The sequence below is a fragment of the Labrus mixtus genome, chromosome 9 (genome assembly GCF_963584025.1).
Source record: "Labrus mixtus chromosome 9, fLabMix1.1, whole genome shotgun sequence".
NCBI classification, from domain to species: domain Eukaryota; kingdom Metazoa; phylum Chordata; class Actinopteri; order Labriformes; family Labridae; genus Labrus; species Labrus mixtus.
Window position 1 is genome coordinate 26,016,581 of NC_083620.1, and position 14,536 is coordinate 26,031,116.

At 42.1% G+C, this 14,536-nt stretch overlaps 3 protein-coding genes across 3 annotated transcripts in view; 1 reads left to right on the forward strand and 2 right to left on the reverse strand.

Annotated features, from left to right (window-relative positions):
- The window catches only part of LOC132980807 (cytochrome P450 2G1-like), a 102,191-nt gene that overhangs the window by 66,604 nt on the left and 21,051 nt on the right, over positions 1 to 14,536 (forward strand). The gene's annotated exons all lie outside the window — the stretch shown is intronic.
- LOC132980794 (claudin-3-like) lies at positions 487 to 5,921 on the reverse strand. The gene is made up of 2 exons (XM_061047128.1): positions 5,080 to 5,921; positions 487 to 1,870 (listed from the first exon to the last, which is right to left on the reverse strand). Exons 1-2 carry the CDS (start codon positions 5,568 to 5,570, stop codon positions 1,222 to 1,224), a joined length of 1,140 nt encoding a protein of 379 aa, XP_060903111.1. The 5' UTR covers positions 5,571 to 5,921; the 3' UTR covers positions 487 to 1,221.
- Positions 7,624 to 9,077, reverse strand: LOC132980795 (claudin-4-like). The gene has a single exon (XM_061047129.1). The coding sequence runs from the start codon at positions 8,622 to 8,624 to the stop codon at positions 7,959 to 7,961; it is 666 nt and encodes a 221-aa protein (XP_060903112.1). The 5' UTR covers positions 8,625 to 9,077; the 3' UTR covers positions 7,624 to 7,958.

A 14,536-nucleotide genomic window follows, 5' to 3' on the forward strand; every position in this document is an offset into this window, starting at 1 on the left:
GAGACATTGAAGAGAAGCTATGTCAGGAAACTGCCTGTTGGCTTTTCACTGCAAGAATATTGGCTGCAGCTGGACAACAAAGAAGAAAAATCCTAATTTAACAGTTCATAACTGAACAGGAGATATCTGTCTAACAGCCAATCATAATCAAAGTCTGAGTGGTTTAAAAAAAAAAAAAAATAACATCCAGGATTGATTTCACTCATGGTTCCTCACACTTCTCACCTCTGCTCGGTAACTGATCCTGAGCCTAATTGTTTGGAGCGTGTGTGGCTAAGTTGTCAGTTGCCGGTAACGTAGCCCTCGGGATTGAATGACAGCGTACTCTTACGAAGGTGCCTGCCTGGAAACACATCTATACGTCATGTTTTAGTTTACTGACTCACGCCGGAGTGAACAAGCTGTTTGCAAACCTTAACTGAAGGATGGTGTTAAACGCATCAGGCACATGTAAAGATCATTTTTTTAATAAAACAAAATAAGACATTATTTAAAAAAAAAAAAACATTTTTATTAAAAAAAAACACATTTTGAAATACATGAACTGGACTGACATTGTTTATAATACACAGACATGATTGCCATTATGGGTGAACGCAGGTGCTTTAGTGCTGCCAGTGTCGAGCGTTCACAAAGCCTCCCGTCCCCACCCTGACCACACCGCACTTAAAAGCTGCACTGAACACAGTTATCATCTCTCATGACTCTTACAGACGATTAATCATACACGTACAACATGACCCTGTTGGTGACCATTTCACATCCATTTTGTACACAGCGGTGCCTCGTGTGAGGGTGAAACATGGAGCGGGCACAATTGTTTTTTGTAAAAAAAAAAAAATATTCAGTGGTAAACATGAAGGAGCTGAGACCGCATAAACAAATGTGTGCTTGTAATGACACCAACATGAAGCGTGTTGACCTTAAATACGCCGGAGCTCTAAGAACAGAAATGTAATTGTTTTTTTGGTTTTTAGGGAAATTTCCACTCCAGTGTCTGCGGAGTCTATTTTTTTATTCTCTGAAAACAAGACGCCTCATTCAGAGACGTGAAGCATTAAGGGGTTAAATCAAAGCGATCCTTCATCGCGGAGTCTCCTTGTTCCTGTGAGCTCTTTTCCTCAGTTCACCTTCGGATTGGTGCGGAGGAGAGCTTTTGTCAGATTTGAAAATGTCTTTTTTTTTTTTTTTTTTTTTTTTTTTTCACTCTTTGACCTTCAGTCACACGTAGTCTTTCCTCTCTAACCCGGGGCCTCCTGCGGACCGCGGGGCAGAGTAAGCCATCCGTGAAGGGTTGTACCTGGTCTCCCGTGGCGGACAGGAGCAGCAGAGGAGTCCACCGCCGAGGATCAGCAGCGCGGCAGCCGCCCAGCCGATGTACAGAGCGGCTCCCAGCTCCCTCCGCTGAGCGTCCGTCAGTAGAGGGTTGTAGAAGTCCCTGATTATGGTGTTGGCCGACCAGGAGACAGGAATGAGCTGCATGACTCCAGACACGATGAAGAAGACCCCGGAGATGATCATCACCTTGGCCTTGGACGCTTCGTCCTCTATGCAGTTGGTGCACTTAGCCCCGGCGATGGCGACAAGGACGGCCAAGATGGCGAGCAGGATGGAGATGACGGTGAGGGCGCGGGCAGCTTGGAGGTCCTGCGAGAGGGCGAGCATGGAGTCGTAGACCTTACACTGCATCTGACCCGTGCTCTGGACCACGCAGGTCATCCACAGACCCTCCCAGATGATCTGAGCTGTCACGATGTTGCTGCCGATGAAAGCCGTCACCCTCCACATGGGGAGGGTGCACGCCACGATGGCAATAATCCATCCCAAAATGCACAGGGAGATGCCGATCAGCTCCAGGCCTACAGACATACTGAAGCGTCGTCGTCTTCTTCTTCTTCTTCTTCTTCTACTGCCGAGTTTGTTTCACACCTGAGAGGAGATCGCAGATTAAAGCTGCCAAGGGGGAAGAGTCAACCTGGAGACCCCAGCTGCTAATTTAGATGATTTCAAGCCTTGCTTCCGCACGCGTGTGTGTGTGTGTGTGTGTGTGTGTTCGATGATCTGATGACTGGACTGTACCAGTATCCTTTATATGGCAGAACAAGTGAATGGGAGGAGTTCTTTAAGGAGTTGACATCACCAAAAGGGGAGGAAGGACCTGGACACAGTCTGCTCTCAGCTTACATGTCACAATGGGCCTGGCCACAAAGAGCCTTTTACAGCTGAAAGGACTCAGAGTATTTCATGCACCGTTAGAGAAACAGTTGTGAGGTTGATTAAATTGTATTGTGCGATTGAAAATGAGGATTTATGAGTAAATGTGAAGGCGTCACTCGAGAAAAGCGACTGTTTGTTATTGCAACTTTATGTTTAAATGTAAGGGGGAGGAGGACCTCCTGGGCTCAAAGTGAGTTTAACAGATGTATTAAAACTAAAGGAGAAACCAACATGTAGTTCATATTCTTGTTGTTGATATTCTCACTGGGAATATTTCCATCACAAGGGATGCATGGCATTCTTCCAAAAGACAACCCTTTATGAGGTGCTTTGAGAGAGCCGTCTAAAACATGCCTCCCAAAATCTCCCTCATGTGTTCCAACTGGGACAACATCTTGGACCGTGAAGTTTATTACACTTACATAACTTTTAAACCCCCCCCATCCATCCAATCAGTGATCTGCTGTACCTTGTGAAACAGGGCGATGTCTTACTGAAAAGAAAACACATTTCTTCACTCAGAAGACGTGCAGTATGTTCCCTCTGAGTGATGAGGGGATCCAAACCAAACATTTCCAACACATCCCTTCACTCTGCATCAATAATTCATGTTTTTTTTTTTTTTAAATTTATCAAACTATAAAACTGAATCATATTTCAATAAAACTCATTAGCTCTCATTTTTTTTTTTTAAATGGTAATGTTAACCCTCGGATCCAATTTGATGCAGTCTCGCCTAAACCGACTCCCCAGGATCTTAACCTAAAGGGGTGTGGGGGGGGGGGGGCATCGTTAGCCTAGTGGTTAATGCACAAGTCCCATGTACGGAGGCTATAGTCCACCTGGCGGGCGGCCCAGGTTCAAATCTGAACTGTGTGTCCCTTCCCGCGTGTCATTCCCCAATCTCCCTCTTGCAGGTTTCTGACTCTATCCTCTGTCCTGTCTCTAAATAAAGACATTAAAAGCCCCAAAATAAACCTTTAAAAAAAGACTTTAAATGGAATCCTTTTCTGAATATTTATATTTTATGATTATGGTTATAATAAGCCTGTACTCCATGTTGCAGGTCAAATGATGCTGCTGTGTCCTAACAGCTTTTATGCTGCAATAAGTGCTAATATTAGTTTCCCCAAATTTTCAAGGGGGTTCTTGTAAAAACGAAAGTTCATGCGGGGGCCAGGTGTGACTTGAACAACACTATTTTTGTAAATCAGCGTAATTAAAATTTCATTACGAGTGACTCTTAGATTTATTGATAGGACTTATTGGAGCGATGTCGGCTCAATCTAAAGAACGTTTGGATGTAGTGAGCTGACCTTGGCTGTACTGATGTAGCTTAGCTTGCTCTGAAGCGTCAGTGTAGTGAACTAGTAGCTCAACACTGATGGCTAATAAATAAAGAATGCCTGACCTTTGCTCCTTAGTCCCGCCTCCTAACCTTTTTATCATCACTGCATGGTGAAAACGTTGCATCTCTGAAATGAAAGCTTCCACACTACAGTGAATCAAACAATCATACAAAGGTATCCTGATTACCAGATAGGGACATTTCCTTAAACTATACAAGAACACAAACACAATCCGTTTTTTGTGATCACTTCCAACACTTTCTAGTCAAAGTTACGAGGCTTTCACTGGACGACAGGTTTGTGTTTAAACGGCTTTAATGATTCTGTCTGCCTGTCTGCAGAATGCCCTTGAAATTCTTCAGAGCTGGGACTGTCTCCTGAGAAATACCCCTCCGCCTCCTCCTGCATTCTGTAACCCAGTGTTGACAGACCCCCCCCCGTCTCCCCCCTCTGACATGAAACAGCTCCATTGTTTGGTGTGCAGCTCAGATAGGTGAGTGTGGGGAAGCTAACATAGTAGCGGTTCTTCTTATCAAAGAGCCAACAGACACATGGGAGACAGCCAGGTGGACAGATGCTGTGATAGAGAAGCCCAGTCGTCAGCCTAATGGCCTGGTATGAGGGATGTATGGAAACAGACTTTTTCTTTGCACCTGTTGCAATGAACATCTTTCTGTATTTGAACATGTTCAGGTAGAATAACTTAAAAGCTCATTGGAATAAATCCTGTTCTATCCTAAACCATGTTTTAGCCGATGAACATGCTGACATAATAAACCTATATTGTTAGTTTCCTCACATGTTTCACATAACATAAAACATCCTAATTGTTAAACATTTAAATAATGAGACACTATAAGTACAAGAAATGACTTTAATTTACACATTAAAGTAACATTTAAAAAACCGAACGTTCCAGAAAAAGAAACAAAACAAATTCAGCATTATGTGGCTTCAAGGAAAAAAAATACAAAGTCAATACACATAAAAAGTAAAAATGCAGCTTCACCTTTTCTTTAGACGTGGATCACATTACACGGTGATTTCATAAAGTATAAAATGAGGTCTCCCCTTATTCACTTGAATGTAGCGGTCAGTGCTTCCAACAGTCTCAAAGTTAGACACAAAATGTGATCATGAAAGAAAACAGCTTCCAAGGACCTGTGAAGAAGAGTCTACCTACACGGTGGTATGAAAGATCAGGGATTCCCCAAAGTCAACATTAAGAGAAATATGCAGTATACAAAACAGTTATTAAAAAAAAAAAAAAAAAAACCTCCCTCCAGTTGTTTTGTGTCTCAACTTTTCACCTTAGAAAATGTGTGAGAATAGGAACAGGTGGTGAACTCAAACATAGTCTCTCCTGTCGTAACCGCTCGGTGCCATTGACCTGGTGTGAGAGTACACCATCTTTGAAGGTGGCCCGTACCTTTTCTCGGGCTGCTTGGGGCAACTGGAGCAGAGAATCCCCCCTCCGAGGAGCAGGAAGGCGGCGGCGGCCCAGCCCAGGTACAGAGCTGCCCCTATCTCCCTCTTCTGTGCCTCAGGTATGATCGGATTGTAGAACTCCACGATGATAGTGTGGGCGGACCACGACACCGGGATAAGCTGGGTGAAAGACGCCACAATGAAAGCCACCCCGGCAGCTATCATCACTCGGGCCTTGGCCGTGTCTTCGTCCACGCAGTTGGTGCATTTCGCTCCCATCGTGGCCACCAGGAGTCCCACGACGCCCAACACGATGGAGATGATGGTGAGGGCACGGGCGGCCTGGAGATCTCCGCTTAGAGCCAACATGGAGTCGTGGATTTTACACTGCATTTGACCCGTGCTCTGGACCACACAGTTCATCCAGATGCCCTCCCAGGTGATCTGAGCCGTGACGATGTTCATCCCAATGAAGGCCGACACTCTCCACATGGGCAAGGCGCACGACACAATGGCCGAGATCCATCCCAGGACGGCCATAGACACTCCAAGTATCTCCACTCCAGCAGAAGGCATGTCTTCACTTTGTGTTATAGTCAGAGGTCTCCTCCGGCTGCGTGTTGTGTTGGACTCGGTTGATGTCTCTGTGGTGCTGATTGCTCACATAACGGTAACATATCTTCAGAGCAGAAGGTGGAGTCGCTTGGCGATTGGCCCCGGGAAAAGTTCAAATCATCTTCTGTCCCACCTCGTTTGAGCGTCCAAACACCCAGCCTTGGCATGTAAACGCCCCCCCCCCCACGCTTAATCATTCAACCTCTTCTCCCCTATAGCTCTCCCGTCTGTTTGGGTGAGGGGAGGTGTGTATCTCAGGTCTGGAGTAGTTAAAGAATAACAGACATGGTAAAAGTCGGCCAATGAATGATTGAAAGTGGAAAGCACTATATCCTCTCCTTCAGGTTTCTCATTGTTGGCCTCCTACTGTTTTCAAAATATCAATCAGAATTATGAGTTTGAGCTATAATTGAACCTTCTTTGTATGAAATAAATGATGCTAAAGAAAGGTAAAGGATGCACATTATATAGGCTAAGTGATGGTATTACAGCGTTTTAAGGGGTTGGGATTTTTCTTTGAAAATCAGTTGTGCAATCATTTTCACATAATTGATAAAAAAACAAGTGCTATTTAAAGTCTGAATATTGCTATTTAGATATCATCTTATAGTCAGAAACATATTTTTTTACTGCTTGTTTGTATGAAATATCAAGTACAGTATATCACTTCCCTTAACAAGCCTGCCACAAAAAGATTACTAATACTAGGACCCTTCTTTGGAAAGTGAATACAAACTGGATTAGGGATGCTACCTTAAGAGTTGGGAAATACATCTGTGATAACATAACTGGTTAAAGAGAAGTTCACTGGAACAGCTTTCTGAGCGATAAGGACAATAATAATTCTAGTTAAAATGCTCCATTTACCGGACTTCAAATCACAAGATGATGAAGTATGTGGGGGTGTTGGCTGCTGTTTGCTAAAAAATGCCTTTTCCAGCCGCCTATATTTTCATGAGAAGTTAATAACGGAGACCACATGTTGGGAAGGGGTGTGCAAACAACTCATTCCCCTCTGAAGGTTTAGTTTTCTGTATCTGGGAGGCACACAGCAAGATAATAAAAATAGTTAGAAAAATGTAACTCTATGAGGTCATGATTCCAGGGAACAGTCTCACAAAGAGAGATTTGGTCAGTGTGTGTGTGTTTGAAGCTGGAACTATTGTCTGCATGTGTGTACACAGGGCTGGGGGTCTTATCAGTGTCCTTGCCCCTGAAGGTCACAATGCATCAGGAGTTTTAACCTCAGTCTAACTTTTGCACGTGCCACACACAAAAAAAATACATGCTCTGACCTCCAGTAGTCCTATCAGGATTTCTTATAAAAAAACTGTGTTTACTTTGTAAACCTGCAAAACTGAACTTTTCAATAGACATGCAGTATGAAATTAATGATGTAATATCACCTGTACGTTTTCCACTGTATACCTGCTACAATATGGTTGAAACATCAGACACTTTAAAAACAAATATGGATTCCCCCTCCAGGACCTGCTTTTGGTTTTATATTTACATTTTTAAACATGTCAAGAAACTCTTCAAGCATTAAGTCAGACTTTTACTCCAGTGACTCCAACAGGTGGAGAATGGTAAACACCTCAAACCTGATCAATAGGGTCTTTGTGGCTCGGTTACAGTGCAGGTTACATCTCCTTGCAGACAGAGACTATTATCTCTTTCTCAGTTTCGCTTGTGCAAATGGAGGACAGGCTACAATGGGCAGGCAGCATAAGGTGCTCTCTGAAACAAGCCACCCATTGTGTGTATTTTCCTCCACTTACAATGAAACAAAATACCTAATTTCAGCTTGCACCAGTATGGCTCTTATGAGTTGACTCAGCTGAACTCTGCAGATGGCATCTACCCCCAGTTCCTGCATACCAAACAACCTCTGCATGTAAGCTTCAATTTCTGATGTAAGCATCTGGGGTTCTTTTTTTTTGACTCGGTTGTATGATAGTGCAGGGTTGAAAACTGTACCTTCACTTTTAAGAAAGCTTGAAAAAAGTCATCTTTGAAAAGTTTTTATTTATTCATTTACAACCTTTGATTGTAAAGCAAGCATTGATCACACATGATCAGCATGGACATTATGTGAATGTACTCTTATCAGGAAAGAGCTTCATATTTTATAGAAAAATGTGAAAATCTTCAAATAAAATGTATTCATGTTTGAAACAGAATCAACAACAAACACTAAATGCTAAAAAAAAAAGACATAAGACATGCATCAGTGATTCATACTTAATGTCCAAACTGCTGTATGAAGACCCATGACACATCATCTGTTGAGCACAAACATTGCTAACACTGGTCATGTCTCTTTGTCTGCGCCCTCCCGTCACTTGTTCATACATAGTCTCTTCTGGTGTATCCGTTGACTGACACGGTCTTGACCGGTGAATAGTCCACCCGGGGGGGCATAGAGCCATTACTTGCTGCTGTAGGGGTTTTCGTCGGGCAGGAGCAACAGAGCAGGGCTCCGCCTAGGATGAGCAGGCAGGAGGCAGCCCAGCCGAAGTACAGCGCGTTACCAAACTCCCTCTTCCCCGTCTCCTCCAGCAGCGGGTCGTAAAAACCCAGAACGATGGCATGAGCCGTCCAGGAAACGGCCACCAGCAGCAGCAGTCCAGCCACCAGAAAGATCACTCCAGCAGTCACCACCAGTCGGGGTTTACTGCTCACATCCCGGCTGCAGTTGGTGCACTTTGCGCCGGCCACTGACAGACAAATGCCCACGATGCTCAGCACCATGGAGACTATGACCAAAGCACGAGCTGCCTGCAGGTCCACAGGAAGTCCCAGCATGGAGTCGTGCACCTTGCAGTGCATCTGGCCCGTGCTCTGCACCGAGCAGTTCATCCACAAACCCTCCCAGATCACCTGGGAGATGACGATGTTCTGACCGATGTAGGCGGCCACCCGCCACATGGGCAGGCCGCACGCCACCATCACCCCCAGCCACCCGGCCACCGCGAGGATCATACCGAGGATCTCCAAGCCTGCAGAGTACATGGTTCGCAGCTGGGGATGAAGAAAGAGCTGAGAAAGACCCTCTCTTCCAGGGACTCGTCGGGGATAGAAGGCCCTCTGTGTCCGCAGGTTCAACCCTCCTGAGACGGAGGCGATATCGGATCTCGTTGGCTCAAGGTCCCGCTTAAGACTTTTAGTGGGAGAGAAAGAGAGAGGGAGAAACAGATTCTACCTTCTTTATACAGCTTAGACGTCTGAAGGTGGAGTCAGCTGAAAGTGGCATCATGTTTACCCTCAAACTACACCTGGAAATGGCGAGACGTTCTTAATTTAGAGAACTGCGCTGAAGTAGAACAGGTGGCAGCATTGAAAACCATTAAAGTCTGAAATCTTTTTATGAGAAGTTTGGTCGAGTACCTGTCGTGTCTCAGACAACAGTTACAGAGGAAACACTTGCATCATACTTCATTATAATGTGATAGCATGCAGGTTCTAATAAAACACATAAAGATGCATTTACCTGCATTCTTTTTTTTTTGTTGTAGGTTTCAGACCTGTTTATGTGACGAGTGGCAACTTTGAATAAAAATGCTGAATCACCATCAAAATGAAATTTCCATGCATTAAAACGAGCAACAATGACAGGCCTTGTTCTTCACTGGTCAGCTACATGATCCTTGCTGGGAGGGAGAAAAAAACAAAACCTCGGGAATCAGGTCACACACGTTTAATGTGTTTTTCAAAGAATGGAGGATATATCGTTAAATACTTGAAGTATAAAATGCACTGAGATTAGATTAGATTCAACTTTATTGTCATTGTGCAGAGACAACGAAATGTTTTTGGCGTTCTAACCAAAAAAGTGCAAAAGAGCAACAAGGTGCAGTACAAACATGAATAGGCATAAAGTGCAATATGGTAGTAAGGTAATACGGTAAACTGGTGCAGAGGATACAGATAAGACTGGTATATTATAGAGCAGCATTGGTGGATATAAGATAGTTACAGTATGAACAATATTTACATTGTATGGACATTATAAAAAATATGCTAATAAATATCAAGTGGAATAGGATATTATATATACAGTCAAGTAGTATAGGAAGTGCAGTGATCAATGTAAAGTCAAGTACAAATGTACAGTCAAGAGTATCACTGAGAGTATCGTCGTTGTAGTCTTTTATCTGACATAAGCAGATAACAGTCGTTTGACTCGCCACGGGACACGTTATTGCAAACCATAAACACATACCTGGGACTTAATGCTAGGTCATCTGTGTGACTAATCCCTTCATAAGTACCCCCTTTGCATGTAATCATTTTTTGTGAATCCTTCGAGGACAAAGAGAACATGAACTTAATCGTCTCTAAGCCTCTAGACAAACCTAAACCTGATATTTCTTGTTTGATTAATATTACAGTTTTATCTCAAACTGGAAATGCTCTTGAGAAAAAAACAAAAAAAACGAGTCAACATCTGTTTTTTCTTGTTGAGTAAAAAAAAATGAATCAAAGAATACCACGACAAGCGGGAACATCTTTTTTTTTTTTTTTTAAATCTCTACAATATCTTATTGTTTGAGAGACAAAGGGGCGGTTAAGGTTGGCTGGTGAGCTGTGTCATTACAGGCTTTCCTCTAATCATCAGAGGTCACCTGGGGTCAGTGGTCAGGATGAGTGTCTCTGCTATCTTTGGTTAACCCCCGACAGAGACAAACGTACACACACATACAGACCCTCCCATCCTCCCACAGAAACATAGACTCAGACCTTACAGGAGCATCATTGCTTTACTAACATTTTGTTTCATTAGACCTCAGAGAGAAGACTCAACTTTTTCTCTATAATCGCATCGTCTACTAAGTTCCAACATCAGGAATGATATCTCTTCTCAGTCCATAACTAGAGTGTTTTTTTTTTCTAATTTAACTCAAATAACTGTTGTTGTTTTTGGCAATTGAGCGTTGAAGACATTCCTGCAGGTTTTATTGAGAGTAAACATCCGTGCACCTCATCATGGCCGCCTTGACATGGTAACATCTGCAGCAGAATGAAACTCACAAAGGTCCACATCATTTCAGAACATCAAGTTAAGTGTAGAAAAAAATAAAGATTTCCTGAAATAAACACCTCATGTCCTGTATAACTAAGGCAAGAAAAATGGACCTGCAAGTTTAGAGAAACTCTGGTATCAAGGTGAAGAAGGAGACAAGGGGAGGTGAAAACATTTGTTTAGGTCGGAAAGGATTTTAGTTTCACACTCTGGGATAGACGGCTGAACCGAATACATTCAAGGGAGGGTAAGTAATCACAGTCATTGTACTGTAAATGTGTGTTCAGCAGGCAGGGGGAGCCACTGTAGCTGCTTATTTGTTGATTATGTTTGACTACTTTTGCAGAAAACGCCCTTCATTATGATGTTTGTTGTCCGTTTCAGGTTATTTCTGACATCTGTTTTTACTGTTTGCACACACAAGGAAAGAAACAGACCTCATCAAAGAACTTATCCTGATTTTACTTTAGAGACAAAGTTTGTTTTCTCAATTGTTGCTTTTCCTTAAACCCAATCTTTCTTTCTTTCTTTTTTTCTAATTTAATAATTTCAATTTGTTTCCTTGATTGACACATTACATCAGATTGTGAAAAGTCCTCTGTTCATAAAGTTGATCAGGATTATTTTGTCAACATGCTTTGCTGTTTAAAGGAAGTTTAAAGGGGTTTGATTTTCAAAAGCATTTGAAATGTTTCTTCCTTTTTATCTGTGCCCAACACACGAGTTGCGCAACCCCCCCCCCCCCCCCCCCCCCCCCCCTTTCAAATGTTGTTTTCTTCCTTCGTTTTCTCTTGGCTTTAATTATCAGCTGACAGCAGTCTCTGTACCAGGAGTCCTCAGTTTTAGGGAGTTCCTTCTTTCCAGTTCCGCCTTGAAACCTCTGAACACCTGATAAAATAAAAAAAATAAAAAAAATGATGAAACAGAAACAGCTTGAATCAAAACACCGGGCGTGATTGGCTTCTGCCTCCAACACAAAACACTGAGGATGAAGAATTCTTGACGACTACGAGGCCGTGCTGACACGCTCCCGTTTTGTTTCCCTTCTGTGCAGCAGTAGGAAACTTTGTGAAATACCCATTTTAGTGTGAGATGTCTCGACTTTTGCAATAATCTTGAATCACTGGAATTTCTGGACATTTGTTTACACACACTCACCTTACTATTACAAAATCAACCTGTCTCACACTAACCTGTTCACACCTGTTTTACATATCTGTGTTTGGATACCTGTGGCTGTAAGCTGTGACTTTACATTTTATGGTTTTCTTGCAACTTTAATATAGCAGATAGTGAATGAAGTCTTTTCATAGGACACTAGCTTTTCTCTACAGGAAAAAAAAAAGATGGAAACAGTGTTGAGTTGTGTTATTAACTTCCCTTGATGATGTTTTTAATCATTGCTCTTTATATGAAGAAGAGGCTTTTCATACACATCTAATCCCACTTGAGATTCACATTTCTGCACATATTACGTGTATATGTGTCTGACCACAGTTAGTTTCAGTCATGCTATGTGGTGAGCCATGTCTCATTATTTCATGTATATTCAGCGTGTCTCGTTTCCTGTTTACGACAGATCTGTGCAGCAGATCCACAGCAAACATGGGCATTATTCAAGATGTTCACCACACTCACTGCAGGTGCAGCTCCTCCATTAGACCGTATCCTACATGTAGCAGCGTGCAGAGCACCTTGCTCAACAGTCACCTGTCCTGGGAGCGGGAGCCAGTCTGACTGGTTTCCATCATGTTCTGGTGTCTGCTGCAGGTTGTTGTTTCTCCACAGTAGTGAATGTTAATGATGGAAACAGTGTATGTGGAAGTAACAGAAGCAATGATAAACAAGGAAGAAATGTTGTTCCTGTTCAAAGCCCCAAAAGCGTTTTCTCTTTCTTTGTAAAAGTGAACACAAATAAGGAACTGAAAATATCCCCAGGACAAAACACAAACCCTCAGATCTTCCATAAATGATTTAAAAAATGTGTTAATCAATTTTGTAGACTTTGCACACTTCCTGTTTCTGTCACGTGATAACGTATCATGTATGAACACACATGACTCACTAAAGGTCCCACAAAGACACTGATTGTGATTAAATTCCCCCTGAAACCGTGACTGTATACCTGCACACTGGCCTCAGGGCTCGCTCTGATGACATCACACTCCCAAAACAAACATTATCAAGCACACACAGATACTATGACACGTGATACTAGTTTTTTTCTGTGTATTAAAAACAAACAGTGTAACAAACAGTTATTTTTATATCACAAAATATTAACTATTATCCCCCCCACTACTATTAAGCACCCCATGCTACTTAAGATACATTACATAGGAACAGAGTCTCATATACTGTATTCTGAAACATATTATGTCAAATTAATCATTATAAAATCTAACATTTGTGACGTTTGTTTCCACTAAATGTCTTTAATTATGACATTAAAGGCTTAATATGTGATTTTTCACACTTAAATATAATATAAATCAAGTATATCCTCTGAAAATAACTCTGTGAGTCATGACTGTCTACAATGGGTGTAACACCCGAATCCCACTGTCTGTGATGTTTTCAGAGTTTTCAGAGTCCTATCTTCAGTTTGTTTACATCGCCCGGACGGCCGGCTGACTCCTCCCCTCACGTATAAAAGTTGTTTAATTGAGGGACTAGAGAAAAGAAGAATAACATACTGTACTCACTGCTTAACTGTGTTTCTAGATCACGCTCATTTCAGGTAAATTTACATGCAGTGTGAAGATACGAGCGTAATAAAGATCGCTAGCATTAGCATGCTAACACAACAATGCAGCACGAGTTGTTTTGGTTTCATGCTGGTGCTCAAGGGCGACATCTGCTGGATCAAAAAAATCACATATAAAGCCTTTAAGAAACTAAATGAGCAAGTCAACCCCCAAAAAAGATATCAAACAAAGGTCAAAAAGATAAGGGCTACAAACACCACCATCCAACAGAAAACTAATTTAAAAATAATATAATTCAAAATGTAAAGCTCCTGTGAGGTGTTTTTAGGTGGTTATGAAACTGACTTCATCACCTATAAAGCATTTGAGACCATCAGCGTCAAATTGTTTATTTCTTTGTTGATTCCTTCATTCAGGGTAGTTGGGTAACGCTCATAACCGTTCTATAGGATTTTAGAAGTGCTGATCTGAAGTCCCCAGTTGTAGTTTCCACCATTTGAGTTCATAGCTGCTGCAGTTTATCTGGATATTATTTCAACCTATTTGAACCATGATGAACCTGAGGCTGGGGAAATAAAGCTATAAAGTGAAAAAGACGGAATAATTAAATGAAGACGTCTGTCAGCACACAGCAGAATGATTTTGCGTTTTGAACTTTGCATAGAAAACATAATGAACCATTAGTTCAGCTGAAGGGTTGGACTCTTTATTTAGAGCCAGAGCGGCCGTTACAGTGAAGTCTGGGCTTGCCTCAGACTGCCTGTTGACACTTGTCACCGTCAGCTCCCTCTGGCATTTTCTCACGAATGTGCAGTCAAGTCTTTCACCTGTTATGCAAAATGTGTTTCCCCAGCTTTTCTGACTCCATTAGTTGTGTTAAATGCATCAGCAGCAAACTGACACTTTTACACAATCAATGCCATATTCTGTTACAACACAGACAGTTAAACTGGTTACATTAAGCATGACCTCCATATATAAATATAGGATTAAGCATATTAGTGTTACTTAGAATCTGATTCAGTAAACTGAAAGAAGAAGAAGAAGAAGAAGCTGCATGTGTGTATGTGAGTTGTTATGTTGTTCAAAAACAGGTGACTGTGGCCTTCCTGCAGCCTATTCATGACCTTCACATCAGGACTAATCTCACCTGAAACCATCTCTAAAGTTTGTGGTCCTTTTTTTTGTTTTCT